The sequence below is a fragment of the Phlebotomus papatasi genome, chromosome 1 (genome assembly GCF_024763615.1).
Source record: "Phlebotomus papatasi isolate M1 chromosome 1, Ppap_2.1, whole genome shotgun sequence".
NCBI classification, from domain to species: domain Eukaryota; kingdom Metazoa; phylum Arthropoda; class Insecta; order Diptera; family Psychodidae; genus Phlebotomus; species Phlebotomus papatasi.
Window position 1 is genome coordinate 74,518,396 of NC_077222.1, and position 27,910 is coordinate 74,546,305.

General features: G+C 35.2%; 1 protein-coding gene across 7 annotated transcripts in view; it reads left to right on the top strand.

Moving 5' to 3' along the window:
* LOC129802101 (spectrin beta chain) overlaps window positions 1–27,910 on the top strand; it is a 43,273-nt gene that overhangs the window by 1,484 nt on the left and 13,879 nt on the right. For 6 of the 7 annotated variants that reach the window (XM_055847679.1, XM_055847704.1, XM_055847687.1 and 3 more), the window contains exons 2-6: window positions 12,119–12,327; window positions 12,439–12,764; window positions 15,847–21,433; window positions 26,041–26,237; window positions 26,318–26,507. In XM_055847679.1, the coding sequence (XP_055703654.1) occupies window positions 12,192–12,327; window positions 12,439–12,764; window positions 15,847–21,433; window positions 26,041–26,237; window positions 26,318–26,507 (6,436 nt within the window). In that variant the 5' untranslated portion in view covers window positions 12,119–12,191. Of the gene's footprint in view, window positions 1–12,118; window positions 12,328–12,438; window positions 12,765–15,846; window positions 21,434–26,040; window positions 26,238–26,317; window positions 26,508–26,986; window positions 27,041–27,910 lie in introns of all 7 variants that reach the window. The other variant, XM_055847715.1, reaches the window with a different exon arrangement.

Here is a 27,910-nt window from a genome sequence, read left to right on the forward strand (position 1 = left end):
TGGATACATGTACGAAAATTAAAAAAAAAACTAAAATTAGAGCATATCCTTGTTTTTCAAAGAATGCTTATTTATGCTAGTTGAGTCCTTTAAGGATGGGAGGGTTTAAAATTAAGGGTTAGAAAAACCTTTCATGACATTTTAGACCACAGCATTTTAAACGGTGATATGATTTTTTAAGGGTTGTCTGGTACTTAAATCAAATTATAACCAGTCTAAAACAGGACAAAAACCATGGTAATTCTATTATGTACTTGCAAAAAGAGAGAAAACCTTTCTAGATAATGATTTTTAATGCACGTTCACTAAAAACAGAAGCTCGATATCTCGTACCGTTTGATCTATATATTACAAAATCGTAAGTGCGGGTGGCTGTCCCCTGTGGGTAACTTTAACTCTTTCGTCTCTTTTGAGACTCTGAGCTCTGAGTACCCAAAGAAGCATATAAATATTCTACGAAAAACAATGATTTTTAATTATTCAGAACTGATAAAAATCAGATTCTTGTGCATGATTACAAACTATAAGAATTTCCAAAAGTAACATATTTTTTGTTGGACCTCAATTAATTCCTAAGCTTAGATATTTTTGATTAAAAAATGCTGCAAGCCAATTTCACAATTTTTTAATCAAAAATATCTAAGCTCAGGAATTAATTGAGATCCTACAAAAAATATCTTACATTTGGACATCCTTATAGTTTGTAATCATCCAAAAGAATTGAATTTTTCTCAGTTCTGAATAATTAAAAAACACTGTTTTTCACTGAATATTCATATGCTGCTTTGGGTACTCAGAGTCCCAAAAGAGACGAAAGAGTTAACACCCCCTGTTCATAAGCTTTTCTTTATTTATAGAACTTAAGGATGGACTTTACCGATCAGACATGGTAGATCGAATCGGTAAAGAGCATCCTTGTTTTAGAAATAAAGAAAAGCTTACGAACAGAGAAGGGTGTCAAAGTCATTTGCAGGAGATAAAGTCCCCCGCACTTACTGTACTCTTTTTTTATTAAGAGGAATAAGAAATAAACTGTCTATTTTTTTTAGATCAAAATGATCTAGATTTTTTTTGAGCAATCTAAAGAATTTTAGGGAAAACGTTTTAAAATAATACAATAACACTTTAGGAAAGTTTGAGCTTTATCCTGTAAACCTTGCAGCAATTTGCTCTTTTCCAAGTGATTTGAGATATTTTTTTTTTATATATTCTATTAATTTTTTAAGGCATTACCCAGTTTTGAAACAATGACTATCTTCCAAGATTTCTCAAAAATATTGGTATAATTTGACCCAGAAATATTTATTGTTTAATTTTAGAAAAACAAGAAGTGCTAGTTATGGGATATTGATTTTGTTTCACTAACAAAAAATCTAGAACTTCGTCAAACTGCAAGAAGAAATTAATTAGATTTCACCGTATAGTTCTTGCAAAAGCTAGAGAGTTAACGATTAAAAATAGCTTCTTGGAGTTTCCGGAGAATTTCTCACAAGGCGATTTTTGTATTATGGGCTTTATTAATGTTTGAAGGGATCCTGATCGGTTATGAAGCTGAATAAACTGAAACGATAATTCAATTATACAAGTGCTATCACTCAGTCTCATACATTTGAGCGATCTATAAAGTTAACCAAATCAGTGGTGAACTGGTAAACCGATCTGATGTACTGAAAATAAAAAGCAAAATTCTCGAAATCAAGAATATATTGTTTTCTCTCATGAAAAACGAAAACCTTATTTCGACCTAACGTTTGGTCTCATAGTTTAACATAAATTATTTAGTAACAGACGAAATATTATGAAAAAAATAGAATTATGAGACAATGGGCAAATGAACCTTCTGTCTCTTAACATGTAGATATCTCTCGGAGCGTCGCCGATTTCTCATAAGAGCGTTTCTAATGTTAGCTTGTGAGTTAGCCCTTCGGAATGGGTTTTGAAGAGAGAATTAGTATTAAGAATTAGTTTATTTTGGATTGTCGTAGGGAATAGATCGTTAGGAAGAACACTAAGGGTTCTGGAGAAACCTCTAACGACCAACGCGATTGTTTTAAGAGCCTTGTCCTTACAGACTTCCTGACGGATCCAACAAAATTTTGTGGTTCTTTATGCCTGTTTTAGAAATTGGGGATCGTCCGTAATGTAGCTAAACCCCAGATGTATCCGAATTAGTCGAGTTCATCTAAAACGGTCTTTAGGCCTTAGGTTTAACCGGTTTAACTCTTTAAGGACGATTGGGTTACCACCGGTTACCCAAATATAAAATTTTTCATACGGCCTTCTAAAATTGTGTTTATTGTCCTTAAAGTGTTAACTCTTCTAATATCCTAACAAACAATATTTTTGTAAAAATTATGATTGAGCATTGTATATAAGGGGAAGTGGATTTATTAGAATTTAATCTTTGGAATTTGTTTTTATTTAGAAATATAAAACTTTAGGAAATGGGAAACTTCCAGTCTTTAAACTCTGTATATTTCCTTTTCCTTATTTCATATAGTTTAAGTGTTTCCTATTTTCAAAAGGATTTTCCTATTTTGAAAAGGATCGATGCGTTTTATATTAGAAATATAGCATATCATTCAACTTATATCAAACTGCAACATCTTGAAAATTTTCAAACAAACTTCATCTATATCTACACACAATCTTAATTGTAAGACCCTTGAATTGTTAACTATGATGTCATCATAGTGAGAAAGAGGAATTATTGATTTATCAACACTTTGTCCTATCTCAAGTACAGACTGCTTAAAGTTTTAAATGTTGATGTAAGTCGCTGTCACCAAAGAAAATAGTCTCCGTCGAATAAATGAGGTGAAAAAAAGTTATCAATTTGAACTTTTCTATTTTGACGATAGCCTTCTCCTGTCGAACAGATTGTCTTGTGGTCAATTTAGCAATAAATTTCAAAATTGAACTCATCCACCCACATTGTGACTCCACTCGATTAGTGCCATCATCGTCGTGACTACCACAAATATTTCTGATGCCCTTCTTAATTCAGAGGTTAAATAACACAGCACAGAGAGTGAAATATTTAAATGATGTGTGTGTGTCATATCACGATTTGATGGAAAGTTGAAGAATATTAACAATTTTCATGGAGATTTTCAATTGGAATTTCTTTTCCATCCTTAAAATAAGTACATTATGGCGTTTATAACATTTTTAGATCATAGTTTTTTGCATATATATATAAAGTTCTTTCCTTGCTGCCAAGGATAACATTTACCCTTATTTTGCAGAGAATTGACTTCTCATTAGACCGCAAATTTGTCCTGTATATTTGCGTTTTTCGTTTTTTTATGCTCCCATGACAGTTTTTATGCTTTGTGGTCAAAGAATATTGAAAATGAGGCAATGAGACAGTGAGATGGATGAATTTTATTATTTCAAAAGCAAAATTCACTAAACTGGCCTCTTTTTTTTACTCCCCTTCATAACTTTGTCATTCTATGGCTCTGGCTTTTTTAATTGAGGCATCCTCTTTTATTTATATTTTGTACATTCATCGTTTGAGTGCTAATGCATGTTGGGTGAGTGTGTTCAAATGAATAAGATTTTTTTTAGTATATTATATGAAAGTTGGTTGGAAACACAAAGTGTTCACACATTAAATATTCTTTTCTCTGGGTCTTTAGAGATTAATGAAAACTTCACCCATTTTTTTATATTTTTCATATTGCTCTGCCATCTTAATCTTTTGGTCGCAATGAGTCTTTTTTATCGCAATTTTTCAGCCTGATTAAGCTAATTATAAGGCGGAATGTGTAGCTAGAAAGAATATATAAAATCGAGGGGAAAAGAGACGAAACAAGGGTAGCTGGTTAAGAATTGGGAGATTTGTAAATTAAACGATGTATAAGAACAAATAATTTGTTTCATATTGTACGAAGAGAATAATAAAGTTATTTTTCATAAATTACTTAAGAATATAAGAGAGATCAGTTGTATTTGTTTTGTTGGAAGCAAAATACACAATGTTAAACGTGCAAATTTGTGAATATGTGTTTTTTCGGGATAATTAAAAGAAAGATAAGAATGTATTTGCGATAGTGGTTTATCATAAATGTATTTTAAAAAAAGAATTACATAATCTGGTTGATATGTGTGTGCGATGGAGAGAAAATGAAACACAGGAAATTTATGTCAGTAGAGTTCAGAAAAATAATATTATTCACATACTGAGAAGAAGAAGAACACGATGACCTTAAAGAATGAACTCATCTTAATTTGATATTTGTGGATGTGTGATTGGTGTAACATCAATTAGCGTTATTTTGTGAAAACACTTTCGAATAGCCAAATAGAGATACACCTATCATATATTTTATTTTCCTTTTAAAGTATTTCCATATAAGAAATTATAATAATTCTATTCCTATCTTGATTTTAAAAACATGTCCTTTTCCAGGACATAAAGTTCCTCTCAATGGCCTTATTAGATTTTACCTCAAGGTTCTTTCGTGCAAAATTTTTGACAGCAAAATGAGTCATCAGCGAGGTCAAGTGAACACAAATAAGAGTTAATTTTCTTTAGGGTATGTTCATAAGAAAATCGATTTGAAAAATCATTGTGAAAATATTTGAAAATCTAGCACTATTTATTGTTAATCGAAGAGGTGCTTGTTTACACGATAACAGAAATGATGGCGTGTAGAGAAGACACCTCTTTCAATCAATATTTAACGTGAGAGACCGCAAGGATGACAAATTTATCTAGATATGCGATTTTATGATGTTTATCTATAGTTTTTCTATCTATAAACTCTCCCATACATTAGCATGGTTGACTTTAGTGGGCAATAAACTCAATTTTCGTTGACAATTTTAATTAAAAATATCAGAGTAGAAGCGTAAAGTTTTCGCAGTTTGCTCTATCCTCAGTGAAAACATAGATTTTTTTTCAAGTACAAAGTAGCTTAAAAAAAACCAAGAACATTTTAAACTTGTATTCAATAACTTGTTTTGTACCCATCATTTCGAAACGGTTTAAGAAGAGAGTGAGCGAGTTAACTTGATTTGGATTTAATTCCATGGAACTGTCAAAAATATTTTTTTTATTTTATTTATTTCGATGTAACCGGGCTTTTATTGCCATTTTGTACATTGTTCAGTTTACAAGTTTCTTATTCAGTTTACAATGTTTCGTGAAAAATGTCCATTCAGACGCTTCAATCATTTGCACCGGGCGAGACTCGAACTCACAACTGTGACAGTCAAGCCAGGGGTCACACCGCCCAAGAGCCGAACTCTCTTACCAATTGCACCACGGACCCCCCTGTCAAAAATATGTTTACAAAACAAACGTTGTGCTCTGCGAGCAATAACTTATGTTTTGTTAACTTTTTTTCGAAACTGCGAGAATGAGCGAGATGATCTAGATCTCACTCACTCTCATTGAAATGATAAAAACATGTTTACTAAACAAAAGTTATTGTGCGTTGCGCATAACTCTTATTACGGTAGAACCCCGCTATAAGCAATCGCTCTATAGTCCACAATTTATCGACCGTTGATTTCAAAACACTGATTTTAAGTTAGGTTATGTTTTTTTCAGTACGCGACATGCAATGTTGTCATAATTATTTTAATATTTTTGGCAAACTTAATTGAGTAGTTGTGATAATTGTGATCCATAATGAAGAGAGCGAGAACAAGTAGCACAATCGTAAAGAAAGTGGAAGCCGTCGAGCAATTTTAATACTAAAAGTCGTTGATAATTTTAAAAAAAATGACATGGACTATAGTGTGACCCAAGTGTCAAATCTGGAACCAAATATGGCCTATAGCGAGGCTCTACTGTATAGGAGTCCCATATCTAGTAATCTCGCCCATTCTTATAGGAATCTCAGTTAATTTCAAAATATGTTTAAAAAATAAATATCTAATGCACCTTTTTAATGCCCAACGCACAATAACTTTTGTTTGTAAACATGTTGTCAACATAACCTATGAGAGAGAACGAGATGACTATTGTCTAACGCACAATAACTTTTGTTTTATAAACATGTTTTTGACATTTCAGTGAGAGTGAATGAAATGTAGATCCAGTCATATCGCTCTCTCTCATAGGAAATTATGAAAACATGTTTACAAAACAAAAGTTATTGTGGAATACACTTTTTATTTTTCTCAAATATTATTTTCGTGAGCAAAAAAATGCAAAATTCTTGTGATAACAATATTTATCTCCTACTATTGTTTCTAGAGATGTATAATGATTATAAGCGAAGAGGAATGAACGGATGAGAGCGACATCCAGCAATTTCAATTATTAGAGAAGGAATATTATGTAGAGAGGCGGATAGTGGTTTATTTGAGTGCTCTAATACAAACTCCCTTCACTAACCCATTTAACGAGTATATAAGTTGGGGTATGTTGTACATAAACGTCCGGATGTGTCATCCTTCTCTCCAGGCTGAACATTCGCCGTCCGCTGGTGGTCGGGAAACCGAATGTGAGGTATCAAGTGTTCAAATGCGCAACTCGACAAATGGCATTAAACATTGGAAAATGAATTCCTATGTTGAACTTCCTACAGTTGTCTCGCTCTGTTCTATGCAACTGTTTCGGTGTTTTATTATATTAGTCCAAGAGGATGTTCTCATTCTGACTAAAGACTTGCTGAAAATATTGCGGGAGTGTTGAAGCCGGAGAGAGTCAGTCAAAAGGTCAATTGGAAGCGAGAATTCTACCCACAAAGAATCTTTTTTTTTTGTCTCACAGAAGACTCCTTTCATTGAGATTTTTTCTGAATAGATATTTCCGGATAATTGATGCTGTGGTAGTTTCATCATGTTGAAGAGAAAAAATGTTTCAAGTGGATTAATCTTGGCGTTCATTTAACATTCTTTTTCTCTCCATCATCATCCGGACGGTCAAAGAAACAATACAGTGGATTGAAGTAAATTTTCTCTGCAAACTTTTTTTTATTGTTCTGTAGACGTATTGTGCTTAAATGTGATTCTGTGATATGTGAGTGTAATTATTTAATTTTAATGATGAAAAGTATAATGTTAGGTCTGTGCTTCATACATAAGTTGGAATAATATTCCCTTCGTGTAAAAGATGTAATAATTCAGAGAATTTTTCTACGTGATTTAATGTATAACTTCCAATATCTGACAGAAAACTTTTCTATATGAAATCCAAACTAGTAGGAATGGCGGTTAGACATATCGTTCGTGACTGCAGAAAATTGAGCTTGAGAATGTGTCCTCCAAAATATATAATTTTTATGTTGGATTTTTCAACACAAAAGACAATTCACGCCATTAGTCTTTGATACACTTTACATGCCTTGCTAGACGTGCTAGGCACTCTACTATGTATGTTTCTAGGAAAAACCTATACACAAAATTAAATTTGATGGGATTTATACGTAACAGTATGTGATTTTGTGCTAAAGGGAAGAGAAAAAAGTGTATGTTCTACTGCAGAGAAATCAATAATCCACAGACGCAGGACATTTCGAGAGTTCTCATGCTGTTGTATTTATAAATACAAAATTTTCTATGCTATAAATAATTATACTTAGTGCATTGTACTTTATCACAAAAATACCACACGACATTCCCCTTCTTTTGATAAAATGGTTTAACCATTTTTTTTTTTGGTAAAAGGACGCTCAAGGATTTTCTCTCGTTTTTCTTTTACTGAAATTGCTCTTGGTGCTGGAGCCAAGACAAAGGCAAATTTTTTTTTGGCTCCATAATCAATAAACACTGACCTACTTTTGCACCTTTCTTCTTATTCGGATAACTTTTTGTTTTTAAAAAGAAAAATTCTCATGCTCTTCAAATAGCATAAAATTCCACAAATTCTCTTTGCTTTTCAATCGTTGATGTTGTGAATGGGAAATTGATATTAGCCATTGAATGTATACCTTTCGTGCAGCTAATTTTATTTAATAATGTGCATAAAATCGTAGAGAATTTAATTTATTGTAAGATTTTTGTTTAAACTTTTTTATTTTGAATATTGCAAATGCCTTAGAGCAAGGTTTTATGTAAGAAAGCATCTCTTGTAAAGTTGTTGATCAAAAATTCTAATTGTGTCTGTCTTACGAAACATAAAAAAGCCTCTCTATATTCTTCAATTCATCATACATAAGAAAAGTTGGTAGTGACTTTTTTTATAGTCAATTGAATGAGTGTTCTGAGAAAAGGTTGTACACTTGAAAGAAATACAATGTTAACGGTATATTTTACATACAAACACAATAAACTTCCGTGGATTAAATGGACTTTGAAGAACAGTCTGATGTAATTCTCATTGGTAAATATAAATATTTTCACAGACTTTTCTGCCTTTGCTATCGAATATTTATGATATATTGCGTTTAATAAAGAATAATTAGAAAGCATTAAGAGATATTTTTCAGACACATTTGAAGAAGATCTTCATACATTTTCCTGTTCTAACGGTATTATAGAGCATTTAGAGTAATTGAAATTGCAACATTGTCATGCTTGGAACAACTTCCACTGTGTCGTATCTTTTTACAACAAAACCTGAGTGAAATACATATTTTTACTCATTTGCATAAAATATGTTAGAATTACTGGAAATAGTTGAAATTGAAATGTATAGAAAGTTGATGGGGAAATTTAAAGCACTAGAGTTTCACATAGTGGATAAAAATAGTACCATTATGTTAAACTTAGGGTAAGGGCTCATAATTTTGCCCAGTCTGCTTATAAGCATCGATGTTCCAAGTTCGAAGTGCGATATTTTCGATACTAATTGACTTTTTTTGTTACTCTCTTTTCAGAAGGGTTGTTTAGAAACTTAAAAAGCTATTTATCGTCTTATTTTTTACTAAAATTAGTTTTAATACGTTTAAAAATGAATTGATATGTAGAGGTGAATTTGGCTCTTATTTTGGACAACTTGGCTGTAAATTTGGACAGCTAATCCGCCTCAACAGGATGCCCAATGTTCTTCATTTCATGAACCAATCTTACCAAGTCCTCTTCCTGTTCATGTAAGGGAAACGTAGAATGTCACAAGAAGCCTGGAAACTTTCCATATCATTCATTAAATTGAGTTGACTTCGGTACTCCAAATACGTGCGGATTCGCTCATTCCCTGACCTTTCCGGGAGCCTTTCAATGCATTTCTCGCTACATTTCTTTCGTAGAGATGATGCTCCTTTGTTTCTCCAGGCATTTGTTTAACCTAGTCATCACAAAAGCTAAAATTTCGCGAAATTTCGTGAGAAAAACACCTGTCCAAAATAAGGAGTATCACCTCACTGGTGAATGTCTTAGAAAATTTCCCATTTTTCACACGAAAAATCTAATTCACAAGGCAAATCTCACTTCACGTCAAATGTACAAATCACCAGTAACGTGAATCAACACAAATTTCAATGAATATTCAATAATATCACTCAAAAAAGCGAAGAAACATTGTTAGTACTTCATCACAGCTAAATAAGACTGAAGTAAACACGAAGTTCTGTCATATTTCTCGTAAGCAATTGCTCACACTGAATTTTCAACAAACCAATTTCAACTTAAATCATATTCAAAATTTAACGTATTTAGTGTTAAAATCTTCCAAAAAGAACAAATATTTAGATAGAATTCATTATTCATCAAATATTGGAATAAAAATTCATAATTTTAATCAATTTATTTTTAGTGTCCAATTTTATCCTCAAAGTGTCCAAAATAAGAAACTGGACAAAATTATGAGCATTTGCCCTATATGTTTAACAAGTTGGAAGAAAAATTTTCATTAGAAGAGCAAATATTGATCTTGTACTCTTGCGTAAACTCGAAGGAATATTTTGACAATGGTGTATATAATTCCAAATTATGTTTCAATATCTTATGACAAGAGGAGAAGTGTATAAGAATCACTTAAAGAATTGGTCAGGCAAACAATTTATAAATTATAAATCATAAATTATAAAAATGCAATAAATATTCGAACATTGTGCCCAAATTGGTACCATTGGATGCTAAGACGGTAGTGGACTGTCTGTGCCGTGTGGTTTGGGTTAAAAAGTTAAAGAAAATTAACTCTATTCTAAAGTCTCTTAATCTTAAATCATAAAAGAATTAGACAAAATAAAATGTTCTCTACAACAAGCATGCATGACTTGAATCTTGATCATTTGACAAAGTATCGAGCTTTTGCTCTTTTCACTCATTTCTCATGATCTCTGTGATCATGTTAAAGAGGACCAAGCCATGAATACAAATGCCGTTTTATTGCTGCTACTTTACATTTTTTGTATGTGAAAAAAAGAAATATTTAAAGTTCAATAAACTATTGGAGAAAAAATTATGATTGACATGATCGATGATGGGAAGTGGAGCTTGATTAAATTTTATGACTTATCTATATAAGTGAATAAATTCTCGAGACGATCCAATTAATTGAGAACAAAATAGAAAACATCAAATAACCGATGACTACAAATTGCTCTTTTAATTTCATGATAAGCGAAAGTGGAAATTAAATAACATTTCAGTGCTGTAAAGTTAATTGTTCATCAACATATCTACATTTTATTCTATTTTAATTCTAGTTAATTCATTTGTTTATTGTGTGATTATTTAATTAATGGTAGACTATTATGCAGTCACTGCGGAGATGTCCATAAAATAAAGTGACTTAGCACGATTGTTAAATTTATTGCAAGAGTTTTTCTTTTGAGTGGATTCTAGTTGTGTGTGAATATTTTTCTGCATATCTCACTGACCAATTCAATTTGAATCTAATTGGAAAAGGATGACATCATACACAATCTACTCAATATAATACAAACATATTACGTAATCCTTCTCATTTTATACACAATATTCAACTTCTCTTCTTTTTTTATTTAACAACATCGAATTCAATGGGTGTTGTGGTGTATGATTCGGGCAATAATATTGGAGAGAATGAGTGATGGATGGTGGTGTGATATTCTAATAAAATTCTTCTCACTATTTAAGTAGTGTTATACATTCTAAATATAAATTTTAGTATTCATCATTTATGGGTACGAAGTGGATGATGATGAAAATGACTTGAAGACCAATTATTAAGGAAAAGTTTGCTGTAAACGAAGAGTAAACTTTTTGTTTCATTTGATCAACATCAACACGCGATTGTGAACCTCTCCCTTTTGTAATATATATATATTTTTTACTTTCCGATTAATCGGACAAGGCTCAACAAACAATATTGGGTTGATGATGGTAATTTCGCTTCTCTCAACGCCTAGTTTTCGCACTTCATGGCTATTTCAAAGGAAAGGGTGTCAGAAGGTAGAAAATGAGATAATCCCTATTGATTTTACATTGACCGAGAGACTCGGTGTTAAAAGAAATATCTGTTCGATAATGATTAAGATGCCAAAGTTAGAGCGTTTGTCTTTGAAAATACGTGTAGAAGAAAAAAAACTTTTTTATGTGCCAATAAGGAATGTAGTGAAATTGTTATAAATCATGGTGCTGTACATTTTACATTCAACCCTTAATGGATAGTGTCTAATGGGAATTGGAATAGGATATATCCTCCATGGCGCCATTTATATTATGTATTACGGAAAATGATGTATATTAAGTAGTATATTGGAGAATGTCCCATGGATTTTCTCACTATATGTGTCGGAGAATTATCGAGGGAGAGAGGAAAATAGGGAAAAAAGAAAAATATCGATTAATTTGTCACTATGGGTGTTATACTATTTGGTTTTATAAGGGAGAAGAAGAACGTTGTTGCTTCTCTCCAGACACCATGTCGTCGCCCTGTTTTATACCATATCCCTCAATATATACGGCCTCAGCATGAAATTATCATAGTATATTCACAGTGGAAGAAAAAGCAACGAAAAAAAAGCCGCTTTCCAACATTTCCTAGACTTTATGTGTTGGAAGAGAAAATAAGGGGAAAAGTATATCGTTCTAAATCTGTCAAATTGCGCATGATTCAATTGACTTTGGTGCTGTTTTTTTCTCTTTCATATATATGTTATATACAGAATTTTTGTTGAAGCTTAAGGGGAATATATAGGTTGTAAAAAAATGGTTTTTCATGGAAGAAGTTCAATGTAAATGACCTGATGAATTATTAAATGGTGAACTTGTATGACTTCATCCATTGCAGATTGCAGCACCGGTCTAGGTAGCTGCCTCAGGAATATAGTGGACAGATAATTTTACTAAAAAAAAAAAAAACAATGACAACAGACATTTCCGTGGTGCGCTGGGATCCCAGCCAGGGAACCGGTGGGGAGTATATCGATGAATATGAGTACGATGGAGGAAATTCTAGTTCCCGTCTTTTCGAACGATCACGAATTAAGGCGTTGGCAGGTGAGTTAACAAAAAAAAAATAGAGTGTTGCACTCACATCTATGCTTTACTTATATTTCTTGTTTATATATTTATGCTGCATCCGTTTTATTCACACATAAAAAATCACAGAGGAACGTGAAACGGTGCAGAAGAAAACCTTCACGAAATGGGTCAATTCACACTTAGTGCGTGTGAATTGTCGCATTCAAGATCTCTATGTGGATATGCGTGATGGAAAGATGCTGATACGTTTGTTGGAGGTCCTGTCTGGTGAGCGTTTGCCAAAGCCCACCAAGGGAAAGATGCGAATACACTGCTTGGAGAATGTGGACAAAGCCCTGCAATTTCTGCGTGAACAGCGTGTTCACCTGGAAAATATCGGCTCCCATGATATTGTCGATGGAAACTCCAGTCTGAATTTGGGTCTCATCTGGACGATTATTCTGAGATTCCAGGTAATTTTTTTTTCTTAGTATGAATCACTAGGAAAGACAAATTAACATTTTTAAGGGATATGAATTTTGTCTTTATGAAATTTTTCTGATCTAAAAGGTACTCCAAAAGATTTAGGGGAAAGTGCTCTTCCCTTCGAAAGTCAATGCCTTCGAATAATGTGAATTTCTTTTGTTTTTCTTAAGAGATTTACACTAAACTATCACCGAATTATCAACAATTGATGATAAGTCAACTAATATTTTATAGAAATGTGTAAGTCTCTTAGGAAAACTAAAAGAAAATTCACATTATTCGAAGGCATGAACGTTCGAAGATGGAGTACTTTCCCCTACTGATCACTTTTCTAAAATTAACTACCCTATCTACTGTAGTGAAAAACAATTTGTGAAGAAGATCTCGGTAGTTTCATGCTGCGGCAGAATTCGTATTTAGACAGAAATTCGATATAAGTTCCAAGCCGTAATAATTCATACACTTTTTAAATTTTGTATTTGACCGGTTATTTATCCCTGAAGATTTAGATTAATAAATTAATATGAAAGAGCAACATAAAGACCGCAATTTCAATTTGTTAAGAAATCTATATCTAGGGTGGAATCACCACTTCTCGCCAGAGCCCCACTTTACGCCACTTATATTGAAATCGCATTTTTCCATTATTTATGAAAAAAAAATTATTTGTAAAATTATTTATGTACTGCGGCTACTTATAGAATCGAAAAACACTAATTTTTTGTTTTGGATTTAAGTATTTGAGCATTTTTTAGAGCAATATTTTAATCAAGTGCATGGAATCCAATATTTCTTACCAAATATGCCATGTGTCATAAAACTTTTATCGGAAAAAAAATTTACGTTTTTGGATAAATAATTTGTCTATTGAACATTTAATTACATTCGACGAATATATAAAATTTGTACAGTCAAGTGTGCTAATCCGGGCGCTTCGCTATCTGGATCGTTTATGACTAATCCACTGAAAATAATATTTTTATTTTTATTTCTGTAAAATAGTCACTACAGTGACATAACTGTTCAAGTTTGAGAATAAGCAAAAATAATATTTTTATCCATTAAATAAGTGAGTGTAATCGACTCATTTCAATCTTGTGCCAGCTGGGTTCTTCACTTAAAATTTTCTAGCAGTGATATTTTCGCTAATGACAGCTGGTTGATTGAAAACATTTATTGTTTTTTTCCTTGTGAAAAAGTATTTTAAATCCAAAGGTTTAATTAAAAATAAATTAACGAACAAGCGGCCCAGTTAGTGCATGCTGACTTATTTCAGTATTATCATTATTTTATAAATTTGCTTTAATATTTTTGTTATTTTTTTTATATAATGTTTCTGAATGAAACAGTGAATAATTCTATGGATTTAGAAGAAGTAAAATGAATTTCATCAGTCCAAAAACAAGCGTTTAAGTAGCACTCTTCGGAAAACGATCCAGTTACCTCACCTTATTATATTTAGTTAGTTTATGTTTTATTTTATATTATTTTTATATAAAAATGAGCCATGGCGGAAAGTGGTAATATTCTAAAATTGATTTACCAGCTGTCGCCATTGCTTTTCAATGTGCGACGCTAACTTCACTTCATAGATTGTCGGTTGTCATATCTAATTTGTTTACTTTCTGCAGTAGTCTAATAATTTAATTTCTCAAACAAAACTGAAGAAAAATAATTTAAAGTCAGTAATAATAAGGTGATCAAGAGGAAAAACAAATGCTGAATATATTTTTTTCATAACATGGCCTAAAATAATCGAGTTATACATTTTCAAGGAGGTAGCGAGAAGTGGTTACAAAACTGACGAAGAGTGGTTATTTTTGCATTGTTATTAAAAATTAGAGGACTAATGTTATGACGAAAATAGAGCCAATACATCTAAATAACTTTGTGTCAAATTTGAGTTATCTTATAATAATGGGTCAAAAGTGATAATAAAGTTAATTTTACTTTTTTCTTAAAGTGGCGATAAGTGGTTACTGCACCCTATATAAATAACTCATCATTTTTAGTAATTTTAAAACGAGATTTGTAAAACTTTAAACTTACAAAAACTCTAGGTTCTAAGGCACAACGTTATCACTATTGTTTTTTAAAAAACCCTCCATCTCAAAAAAGGATAAGAGCGGTATTTAGTTTACACAGAAAAAGAATATTTCGTAAAATTATTCATAAATGTTTGTGAATTCCTACAGGGTATACTTACGAAATGTTCGTAAATCAAATATCTTACTAAAAAGTTCGTAAAAGTTTGTTATTTTTCACAAATATAGTTCGTGACATAATCATTTGATGAACATTACTTGTTCTTTTACAAACATTTGTTTGTCTGGCCAAACTTAACGAACAAATGACAAAATTTTACAAACATTTTTCTCTGTGTTTTCTAACATTTACAAACAAATGTTTGTAAAAGAACAGAAAAATACTCATAATTTGATGATGTTATGCCGGCTTCAGACTGGAAGATTTCGCCCAGTTCCCGAAGGTCCCAAAAATTTAAATAACAAGGAATTTTATTGGTCTTTTTAAAATCTAATGAATCATATGCCCTTATAATCTAATCCTAATGGGTCCAGCACACCTATTAGATCAGGAAAGTTTCACAAATTCGAAATTCACAGCCTTTTCTTTCTTGAAAATTTAGCAGATGTCTATCTTACTCTTTCGCACTCTTCTTCTTCTTCTGAACATCATAACCCAAATTAAATTTACTTCAGTCTAATTTTGAGTCCGAAAGAAAGAGATAGACTTATACAAATCTTTTAAGAATGATAAGGACGCGAATTTTGATTTCATGAAGTTTTACCGATCTAAAAGATGTCGCGGAGGCATAAACAACAATTTTCTAGAATATCATGCCTAATTAGGAATTGGAAGAGTTAAGCCAGATGGCTAAGTCTTAGGTCTGAAGCCCGTATTACAATGTGAAAAAAATTGCAAACTTTTACGAAATTGTTTGTGGTCATTTGATATACGAGTATTTCATAAGTCAATTCAAAATTCCATTAAGAAGTTCTTTTGTAGTTTTTTTTTTCCCAATGAAAAAATGCTTTCTGTTGTTCTTAGATTCAAGACATCACGATCGAGGAGGTGGACAATAAGGAGACAAAATCAGCAAAGGATGCCCTATTGCTGTGGTGCCAGATGAAAACAGCCGGCTATCAGAATGTCAATGTGAGAAATTTCACTACATCCTGGCGCGATGGTCTTGCATTTAATGCTATCATTCACAAACATCGTCCTGATTTAATTCAATTTGACAAATTGTCCAAGACAAATCCAATGCACAATCTCAATAATGCCTTCAATGTGGCCGAAGATAAGTTGGGTTTGACAAAACTCCTAGATGCTGAGGATGTATTTGTTGAACATCCGGATGAAAAGTCAATAATCACTTATGTTGTGACCTACTATCACTACTTCAGTAAAATGAAGCAAGAGACGGTGCAGGGTAAGCGTATTGGAAAGGTCGTTGGTATTGCCATGGACAATGAGAAGATGATTAATGACTATGAGACATTTACCAGTGATCTATTGAAATGGATTGAAAGTACGATTGTTCAATTGGGTGATCGTACATTTGCCAATTCACTTTTGGGGGTGCAGCAGCAATTGGGTCAATTTGCCAACTATCGTACAGTTGAGAAACCACCTAAATTTGTGGAAAAGGGTAATTTGGAGGTGCTCCTGTTTACACTGCAGTCAAAAATGCGTGCAAACAATCAGAAACCCTATACACCCAGAGAGGGTAAAATGATTTCTGACATCAATAAGGCATGGGAGCGCCTCGAGAAGGCGGAACATGAGAGGGAGTTAGCACTTAGGGAGGAATTGATTAGGCAGGAGAAACTTGAACAATTGGCAGCTCGTTTCAATCGTAAGGCATCGATGAGGGAGACATGGCTATCGGAGAATCAACGTCTTGTCAGTCAGGATAATTTTGGTTTTGATTTGGCTGCCGTAGAGGCTGCTGCCAAGAAGCACGAAGCCATTGAGACGGACATTTTTGCGTATGAGGAACGTGTGCAGGCTGTTGTGGCAGTTTGTGATGAACTTGAGGCGGAACGCTATCATGATATTGATCGTATTGTGGCTAGGAAGGAGAATGTTCTGCGTTTGTGGAATTATCTATTGGAATTGTTGCGAGCACGTAGAATGCGCCTTGAATTGTCAATGCAGCTACAACAGAACTTCCAGGAGATGCTATACATTCTGGATTCCATGGAGGAGATCAAGCAGCGTTTGTTGACCGATGACTATGGCAAGCATTTGATGGGTGTGGAGGATCTGTTGCAGAAGCATTCGCTGGTAGAGGCAGATATCAATGTTCTGGGTGAACGTGTAAAGGTAGTGGTGCAGAATTCTCAGCGATTCCTCGGGGAAGATGTCGATGGCTACAAGCCGTGCGATCCTGCGATAATTGTGGACCGAGTGCAACAACTCGAGGATGCCTATGCTGAATTGGTGCGACTGGCAGTTGAACGTCGTTCTCGTCTCGATGAATCCCGTCAACTGTGGCAATTCTACTGGGACATGGCTGATGAGGAGAATTGGATCAAGGAGAAGGAACAAATTGTCTCAACTGGAGATATTGGTCACGATTTGACCACAATTCATTTACTCCTTTCCAAGCACAAAGCCCTAGAGAGTGAGATTCACTCTCATGATCCACAGCTGATGTCCGTGGTGTCTGTTGGTGATGAATTGGTGCGTCAAGGACACTTTGGTGCTGACAGAATTAAGGATCGTCTCAAGGAGATTCTTGCTATGTGGAATCATTTGTTAGATCTAACGGCCTATCGTCGGAAGCGTCTAGAAGATGCTGTTGATTACTTCCAGCTCTTTGCTGATGCCGATGACATTGACAATTGGATGTTGGATACTCTGAGATTGGTGTCGTCCGAGGATGTTGGACGTGATGAGGCCAATGTACAGAGTTTGCTGAAGAAGCACAAAGATGTGGCTGATGAGTTGAAAAACTATGCTGATACAATTGAACAGTTGCATAATCAAGCCCAAGGACTCACTCTCACTGATGAGGAACAGAAGAATGTGTCTGAACGTTTGGCTGCCATTGATGCTCGTTACAAGGAACTCATGGAACTGTCGAAATTGCGCAAACAGCGTCTACTTGATGCTCTTTCCCTCTATAAACTCATGTCAGAGGCTGATGGTGTTGAACAATGGATTGGTGAAAAGGAGAAGATGCTGAAGACAATGACACCTGGAAAGGACATTGAGGATGTTGAAATTATGAAGCATCGTTATGATGGATTTGACAAGGAAATGAATGCCAATGCATCACGTGTAGCTGTGGTCAATCAATTGGCCAGGCAACTCTTACACGTTGAGCATCCTAATTCTGAGGAAATCCTCGCTAGACAGAATCATCTCAATCAAGAGTGGTCCAAGTTGCGTGATCAGGCTGAAGCGAAGCGTGATCAGTTGAAATCTGCCCATGGTGTGCAGACATTCTACATTGAGTGTCGTGAGACCATTTCGTGGATTGAGGACAAGAAGAGGATTCTCAATGAGACAGATAATCTTCAGATGGATTTGACTGGTGTAATGACACTCCAGCGTCGTCTCAGTGGCATGGACAGAGATTTGGCAGCAATTCAGGCCAAATTGAATGCCCTTGAAAGTGAGGCAGCTGCCATTGAGGGTGAACATCCAGAGGAGGCAGCACTGATTCGTGAACGTATCGCACAGATTCAGCTGATCTGGGAACAATTGACTCATATGCTGAAAGATCGTGACAGTAAACTCGAAGAAGCAGGTGATTTGCATCGCTTCTTGCGTGATCTGGATCACTTCCAGGCATGGTTGACCAAGACACAGACCGATGTTGCTAGTGAGGATACTCCTACATCTCTACCAGAGGCAGAGAAATTACTCAATCAACATCAAAGTATCCGTGAAGAGATTGACAATTACACAGAGGATTACAGTAAGATGATGGAATATGGCGAGGGATTGACATCTGACCCAACACAAAACGAAGATCCTCAGTACATGTTCCTGAGAGAGCGTCTAAAGGCCCTCAAGGACGGTTGGGAAGAGTTGCATCAGATGTGGGAGAATCGTCAAGTATTGCTGTCACAGAGTCTTGATCAGCAACTCTTCAATCGCGATGCACGTCAGGCTGAGGTTCTTCTCAGTCAACAAGAACACTTCCTCAGCAAGGATGATACACCATCGAATCTTGAACAGGCTGAGAATCAGCTGAAACGCCATGAAGCTTTCCTCACCACTATGGAGGCCAATGATGATAAGATCAACACAATTGTCCAAGTGGCAGATACTCTGGTAGAGAAGGAACACTACGATGCCGATAAGATTCACAAGAGGGCTGATTTGATCAATCAGCGTCGTGATGCAAATCGCGAAAAGGCCGTAGAACAGCACGATAAACTGAAGAATCAACTGAAACTTCATGAATTCCTGCAGGATCTCGAGGAATTGACCGAATGGGTGCAGGAAAAACATATCATTGCCCAAGATGAGACTTACAGGAGCACCAAAACCATCCACTCCAAGTGGACCAGACATCAGGCATTTGAGGCTGAAATTGCTGCAAATAAGGAGCGTCTGTTTGAGGCACAAAAGGCCGCAGAGGAACTCATGAAGGAAAAGCCTGAATTCCGGGATATTATTGAGCCAAAACTCAAGGAATTGAGCAAACAATTTGATGAACTTGAGACTACCACCAAGAGTAAGGGTGCTGAACTCTTTGATGCCAATCGTGAGGTTCTGGTTCAGCAGACATGTGACGACATCGATTCTTACATCACTGATTTGGAGAAGCAGATAATCAATACAGACACTGGAAATGACCTTACCTCGGTGAATATTCTCATGCAGAAGCAACAGGTGATTCAGACACAGATGGCCGTGAAGGCACGTCAAGTGGAGGAAATGGATAAACAGACAGATTATCTACAGAAGACTATTCCAACAGAACAAGTTGAACCACTAATGACCAAGAAAGTGGCAGTTGCTGAGAGATTTGAACGCATCAAGGCACCATTGCTGGAGCGTCAGAAGCAGTTGGAGAAGAAGAAGGAAGCTTTCCAGTTCCGTCGTGATGTTGAAGATGAGAAATTGTGGATTAATGAGAAACTCCCACTTGCGAATTCTTCAGACTTTGGTTCATCGCTCTTCAATGTGCACATGCTGAAGAAGAAGAATCAGAGTCTGGCCACAGAAATTGACAATCATGAACCACGCATTCATACAATTTGCAATAATGGACAAAAACTCATTGATGAGGGTCATGAGGATTCTGATGAATTTAAAGATCTCATCAGGCAGCTGACAGAGAAATGGCAAGAGCTTAAGGATGCCATTGAAGCACGTCGCAAGCAACTGGATAATTCAGAGAAGATTCAACAGTACTTCTTTGATGCTACTGAAGCTGAATCTTGGATGAGTGAACAGGAGTTGTACATGATGGTGGAGGATCGTGGCAAGGATGAGATAAGCGCACAAAATCTCATGAAGAAACATGCATCACTTGAGCAATCTGTTGAAGACTATGCAGCTACAATTCGTCAATTGGGTGAGACAGCTCGTCACTTAACTTCCGAACAGCATCCCTATGTAGATGCTGTATCCCTTAAACAGTCTCAGCTGGACAAATTGTATGCTGGACTCAAGGATCTGGCTGGAGAACGTCGAGCTCGTCTCGATGAGGCTCTTCAGCTGTTCACGTTGAACCGTGAAGTTGACGATCTTGAACAGTGGATTGCAGAGCGAGAACTTGTGGCGGTGTCTCAGGAACTCGGTCAGGATTATGATCATGTCACCCTACTTTGGGAGCGATTCAAGGAATTTGCCCAGGATACAGCTGCCGTTGGTGGGGAGCGTGTAGCCAAGGCTAATGGCATTGCTGATGATTTGATCCATGCTGGTCATTCAGATGCTGCTCTAATTGCCGAATGGAAGGACAATCTGAATGAATCTTGGCAGGATCTGCTCGAATTGATTGATACTAGAACACAAATGTTGGCAGCTTCCCGTGAACTCCATAAATTCTTCCATGACTGCAAGGATGTTTTGGGACGTATTCTTGAGAAGCAGCATGGTGTTTCTGATGAATTAGGTCGCGATGCTGGTTCCGTGTCGGCACTGCAGAGGAAGCACAATAACTTCATTCAGGATTTGATGACGCTCTACTCCCAAGTTCAGCAGATTCAGGAAGAATCGGCTAAATTGCAGGCCAGCTATGCTGGTGACAAGGCCAAGGAGATTACCAATCGTGAGCACGAAGTACTGGCAGCATGGGCTAATTTGCAGGGTGTCTGTGAGGCACGCAAGGCCAAGTTGGCTGACACTGGTGATCTCTTCAAGTTCTTCAACATGGTGCGTACTCTGATGCTGTGGATGGAGGATGTGGTGAGGCAGATGAATACGTCTGAGAAGCCCAGAGATGTGTCTGGTGTGGAGCTATTGATGAATAACCATCAGAGTCTCAAGGCTGAAATTGATACGCGCGAAGATAACTTTGCCGCTTGTGTGTCCTTGGGCAGAGAGCTTCTGGCTAGAAATCACTATGCTGCACAAGATATCACAGATCGTCTCGTCCAACTCACAAACAGTCGCAATGCACTGCTTCATCGTTGGGAAGAGCGTTGGGAGAATTTGCAGCTCAGTAAGTTGTCTTTTAAATTTTAATTTACAAAAAAAAAATATTGCACAATGCATCTACGATACGATAGATAGGATTATGAGTTCCATTTTAACTTAGCGATTTTTTTTCGACACAATTTAAAAGTTTGAAGTATTGAAAATTCATAACATAATTTTTATAGCTATGAAATTTGCTAAATTAATTCGTAGTACGTTGTTAAATATGAAATATGATTAATTGTTAAATATTGAGTTTTATATTTAAACATTGCATTTTTAAATTTGTATTTGAAAATTTATTTATATTTGTATTTTTTTAAATTGAGATTTGAAAAATTTCATTAAGGTTCAAAATTAGCACTGTCGGCCAAAATCCCGAATGGGTCGATCGAAATACAGAATAAGTAAAATCCCAAATGGACTAAAGTGCCAAAAAGTCAAAATCTTGAATCCCAAAATTCCTAATTCAAAATCCCGGAAGAGCAAAAATCCCGAAAACCAAAATCCGGAAAACCGAAGTTCTGAAAAGTCAAAATCCCAAATGGATTGGTCGAAATCTCAAAACGCCGAAATTTCGAATGGGTCGGTTGAAATCCCGAAATGCCAAAATACAAATCTAATCCTGAAAGGGACAATTTTTCAAAACACAGAAAATTTCCCTTTGCCTCTAGCCTATGACGCTTTTTAAAATTTGGAATTTTGACCCATTTAAGATTTTGGCTTTTCGGAATTTCGGCCCATTCGGGATTTTGACCCAAATTAGTCGTAATAAAAATCACACAATAATGAAATACTTATGAAATACTTTTTAAGGTTTTTGTTGGACTTAAATCTGGCCACAATGATCAAATGATCTTTTATATGTGATGAGACTTTCTAGGTGACATTGCAACATATAAAAGTTTTTTTTTCTGCTAAATTCAGATGTCGAAATTTAGATTTTTTTGATTGATATAACCAAGATTTGGATCCTTGATCACCTATAACTACTACGAATCTTACGTTTTGTAAAATGTCATGTAAAACTGTTTATCGTATAGTCGTCACCAGGAGGGGAATTCTGTAACGGTCTGGCAATGCCATATGACAAATTGGGTTCGAATCTTAGGAGAGCTTTTTCGAAAATGCGATTCTGTAGCCGTGACATTGCCATTTCAGCTCACGTGACGTGGCATTGTCAGAAGTCACATATTTGAGATTTCTGGCAATTCAAATGACAATGAATTTTTTAAAACAAATCAACCAAGACGTACTGTATATTAATAAAATCATCAATTAAAAAAGGGATTTGCATTAAAAAATCAATTAATTGCCTTTTCGAACTCATATGATATGACAAAAAGAGCTCGATTGGCATTGCCAGGTTTCGAACTCATGCGTGACAAAGTCACGAAAATTACAGAATTCCGCTACAGGACTATAAAGTTCAAAAGGTCAGAGATAATATCAAAGCTGACCTTCACCAATCCTTTCATTAATATGTTTTTGGATATTGAAAATTCATTACGGTTTTCCTAAAACCATGTTTTTTTTTTCTTTTTTTCGAAAACGGCTCCTACGATTTTTTAATTTTTGGATATATGTTCGAAAACCATTTACCTCCGCTGTTTAGATGTTGGAAGATTATGTCCCTGAGGGCCCTCTATGCGTACAGAACTACGAAGCTTTTCTTTAATAGCTGCGGAGAGAGGATTATCAGGCCGCATGATGTTTCTCGAATTCGTAATGTGCGCTCCCGGGAGGTCTACTGTGTACCTAGGCCCAGAAAGGAGATCTTTAAGCACTGTTACGCGTACTGTGCCCCTAGACTGATTAACTCATTGATCCTTCTTCATGGTAGAGTGTCTTTCACAAATTCTGAGTTGAGATCTGTTCTAATGGATTTACGAGATCTTGATATTGTGGACTTGTACTCCTAATCTCATGCCCTTTGCGGCTTCATCTGGATTCCTTCAAGTCGATTATTGTTGTCTTGCTTTTTTTTTTTTTTTTTTTTTGTTTTTTTGTTTTTTGTCTGATTTTCTCTTCTCCTTACTGTCTTAATACACCGAATCCTGTCACAAATGGAGGGCTGTTCTGAATTATTACAAACTTTTTAACGTTTTATCTATAACATAGTGTTCTTTTTTTTTGCCTCGCGTTCCTTTATTTACTTGGAGGTAGTAACAGCGGTCTGGACAATCTTTATTTATTTATTTGCCTGGGGAACCCTAGTTTTTTTTTTTTTTTTTTAACTTTTTTGTTGTATGAATATTTTTTCTTGATATGCATTATTATTTGTTAATTCTTTCTCTATTCTGCAAGCTGACTTCTGTTTCGGGGAGATAACTTATTTTGCAACTGCGATCTCCTTTTCTGGGCCAGCTGGGGGTGATCTGTTTGGAATGTTTTTTTTTTTTTTTTTTTTTCCAAGCCTTCAGCTAACGGGTTCGATCTGTTGAACTTAAGATGAAGTTCTCTACCTTCACCCGCAAATCTTCTTTGGGGTCTCTCTTCCTCGGCTTCACCGAGGTCTCTCTCCCCGTAAAAGGTTAAATTGTAAAGTGTGGATCTGCAAAACTGAAGGTGGGCAGGTCGTTCCTGGGACCATCTACTTGCGGGTCTGGTGGGATGGTCGTGGAGCGGAGCCTCCCTGATGCATTTTCTTTTTTTTCATAGGCAATATTTTTTTTGTTTTTTCTCTGCGTTTTTTTTCCAAATGGCTTACAGCTCAGTAAGAGCTAGCTATTTTTAACCTCTCACAATGCTGCAAAGCAGTGCAGTTTCAACGGAGCAAGATCTTCTGTTTATTTTTTCTCTTTTACCTTGGAATTTTGTGTATTCAGAAAAGAAAAAAGTTCAAACATGTTTTTACATGACTGGCATATACAACCTGAGAAAGAGCTTTTCCACCGTTTTGCTCTGGAGGTTGATCACCAACGCTAAGACGGCGGTGGACGCTAAGAATTGCACGGGATCTCAGTGAAACGAAACTGTACTTCGAAAAGCATTGTTGATGAATAAATTTATCTATCTATCTATCTATCGAATTTTCGAACATAAAGTTTAACCACTTTTGAGGGTCTATTTTTCAACCGATTTGCATAAATTTGGATTTTTTTGAAAAATCTTGAAATTTCCAACCCAACTGCATCGGATTTAATCAGTAGTGAATTGGCAATATATCCGTAAATTGGTACCTTTCCCGGATTTATTTTTTATTTGTTCTAGAAACTATTTTTCTTAAGGAATTTCTTATATCGGAATGTTTTTTTTAACTTATCAATCAATGTAATCGGTATTAAAGCGGTATCTACCCAAAAAACATGCGAAAAGATAATACACGAATAGCTCTTTCTTCTAAGTTCTTAAGGCGTCTACACATTGGGAGCAATTTTCGTCAAAAATTGCGTTTTTGACAGAAATTTGACGTTTCCCCCTACAACGCTGCAGGGAATTTCCTTCAAAAAAGCAATTTTTGACAAAAATTTCTCCCAATGCGTAGAGGCCATTACACTCCGCGAAGCTGGGACGTTTTGCCATCTCTTTATTTTAACTAGAATTAGATAATTGTTGGCTATTTCGAGATCTTGTAGATAATAAATTCGATGCAATAGAGTCGGATCTATGGTTACCTAAGTAGCGAAAAAGAGCAAAAAATGGTTTAGCTTTTGGACGTATGAGTTAATTAAAATTAAAATAAAGATTTTGTGAGTAGATATGTTAAACCAAAGCTTTAAGAAAATGGCATGAAACATCAGGCACTAAAAAGTAATGTAATTCATAAAGTTTAATATCAAAAAGTTGCTAAAATCGTTAAGTTGCATTTGAATGATAGCTATTATACCCAGCGAGCACAGTTAGCGCGAAAAAAACAGCGTTTTCAGCATTTTTTTTAAGTCGATCAGCAAAAATATACTGATCAGTCAGCAGTTCTTGAACAAAAAGTGTTAACCAACTATAAGGAAATGGCACTGCCACGCGAGTGTTGTTTTAACCCATTAAATCAATGTACCAGAAATACTTGAGATAGAATGTTCATATTTTGGGATTAGTTTCCTACAGATTAATAGATGATTTTTTTGAAAAGAAAAACAAAATTATTATGGCGGCGCGAGGAGCCCCTGTCAAACGCACGCCTTAGCGGTCACTGAATTTAAATTTTTTCCATTAATTCATTACAAACTCTATTGATTTAGATAGAGTAACTATCCAAGAAAACAAATTGGCAATTAGAATTCAAATCAGGAAAGATGAAAGAGGTCAGTTTTAACAAATTCGACGGGATGTCGTATTTTCCGTCCGCCATTTTGAGCAAAAATTTTGCATGACCTTCCGGGAAGCAAGAAAACAATAACAAAATGTATTTTCATCTCTGTCGGATTATTTTTCCCAAGTAATTGAAGAATTAGAGTTACTAAAAATCCATAAAAATTGCCCAGGAATAAATAATCTAAAATCACTCAATTTGCGTATAATGTATAATACCATGGTAAGGAATGGGTTAAGGTTAGCAGAATTCAGTTGAAAATTCAAATGTTTTCAGCTGAATTGAAAATGGGTAGCATATGGTGCTCGTTAGATAGTTCCTTGTTATCTTTTGATATATTGATCCAGATCCTAATTAAAAATTTTATGATATACCTTCAGTCTTGGAGGTTTATCAATTCGCCCGAGATGCTGCTGTTGCTGAAGCATGGTTGATAGCACAAGAGCCATATCTGATGTCAACTGAACTGGGCCACACCATTGATGAAGTGGAAAATTTGATTAAGAAGCACGAGGCGTTTGAGAAATCAGCTGCTGCTCAAGAGGAACGATTTAGTGCTTTGGAGCGATTAACTACGGTAATTTTTGGAATATCACTTAGGAATTTCTCTACAACATACGATCAAATGTCTCTTCTTTTTTTTAATCTTTTGTACAGTTTGAGCTCAAAGAGATGAAACGTCGTCAGGAGGCTGCTGAAGAGGCGGAAAGACAGCGCAAGCAAGCTGAAGCTGATGCACGTGCAGCTGAACAGGCCCAAGCTGAAGCTGCACGTCAGGCTGAGGCATCAGCTAGGGATTCAGCCGATGCACCTGGATCACCACATTCTGGACGTGAACACGAAGCCGGTGAGTCACGTAGAGTGCTGTGCGTTGTGGTTAATATTAAATTGCCAAGATGTTGCATAGGCAAATGATTTTGTGGGTCTAACCAGGGAATCATGCTCTTTTGTGTGTTTATTCATTTTCTCTTTCTTTATATTCATCTCTCTGACAATCACTTTTGTTTTTCCTCACATTTATACCACACTTTCTGTTCATTCTATCAAATCACAATGTTTAGCGATGAATTGTTTTTACTTTGATTTATTATTGTGCCAAAAAAAAACTCATTGTCTCTGTACTAATGAATCAGATTGTGTTGTGAAGCTAATAATTGGAAAGGAAAAACTAACGCAAAATTTTTCACACTATCTCTTTTACACGCTACCAAATCTGAATTCTGTAAAACAATGAAATTGACCAAAAAATTGTCTAAATACTAAATTACAAATTATTGAAAATGAAATTGAAAAAAAAAAACTGAAACTAAATGAAATAAACAACAGTAACTATGAGAGCTGCCTCACCTGTAGCTACAGAAAGACCTATTTCGCAGACAGGTACTAAAGAACAGTAGTTGGTTCACAGAGTTAATCACAGTGTTTCTTCTGTTTATCACTCGTTCCTATTTTTTTCTTTCTGATTTTCTTTATTAACCTTATTAAATTATCAGTTGTACAAAAGTGCCTCTTGTGAAATATTATCCAAATTTTCTTTCCCATTCCATATGACATAATTTGTGAAAAGTGTATAGTTAAAAGGCTAAAAGTAGATGTTATTTTTGAAGTTCTATATCTTTTTCAAAAATTGATTTTCTTCTTAATGAAAATATTGTTCTAAATTAATTCCTTATTTTCCAATTTTGTTACCATGTGCAAGAACCGTGTAAATGAAATGATTCAACTAGGGTGGAATAACCGGCTATCGCCATGTTTAGGAAAAAATTAAATTCATTTAATCATAACTTTTGAATCCTTGTTACAAGATAAGTCAAATTTGACACAAAGTTACTTAGATGTATTGGCTCTAGATACGTCAAAACAATAATCCTAGAACATAACGCTGGACTACTTAAAAAACTGATTTTTATTAATAATGCAAAAATAACCATTTCGTCGCCACTTTTTACCACTTTTCGCCAGTTTTGTAAAATTTGTAACCACTTCTCGCCACCCACTTGAAAAGAACCACACTCGGTTATTTTAGGCAATGCTATGAAAATAATACATTCACCATTTCTCTTTCCTTGTGATCACTTTATTATTACTCTCTTTAAATGATTTTTCTTCACTTTTATTTGAGAAATCAAATTATGGGGCTTTTGCAGAAAGTAAACAATGCAGATTTGACAACTGAGAATGTACGAAGTGAAGTTAGCGTCGCCTATTGAAAAGATATGGCGACAGGTGGTAAAATCAATTCCAGAATAT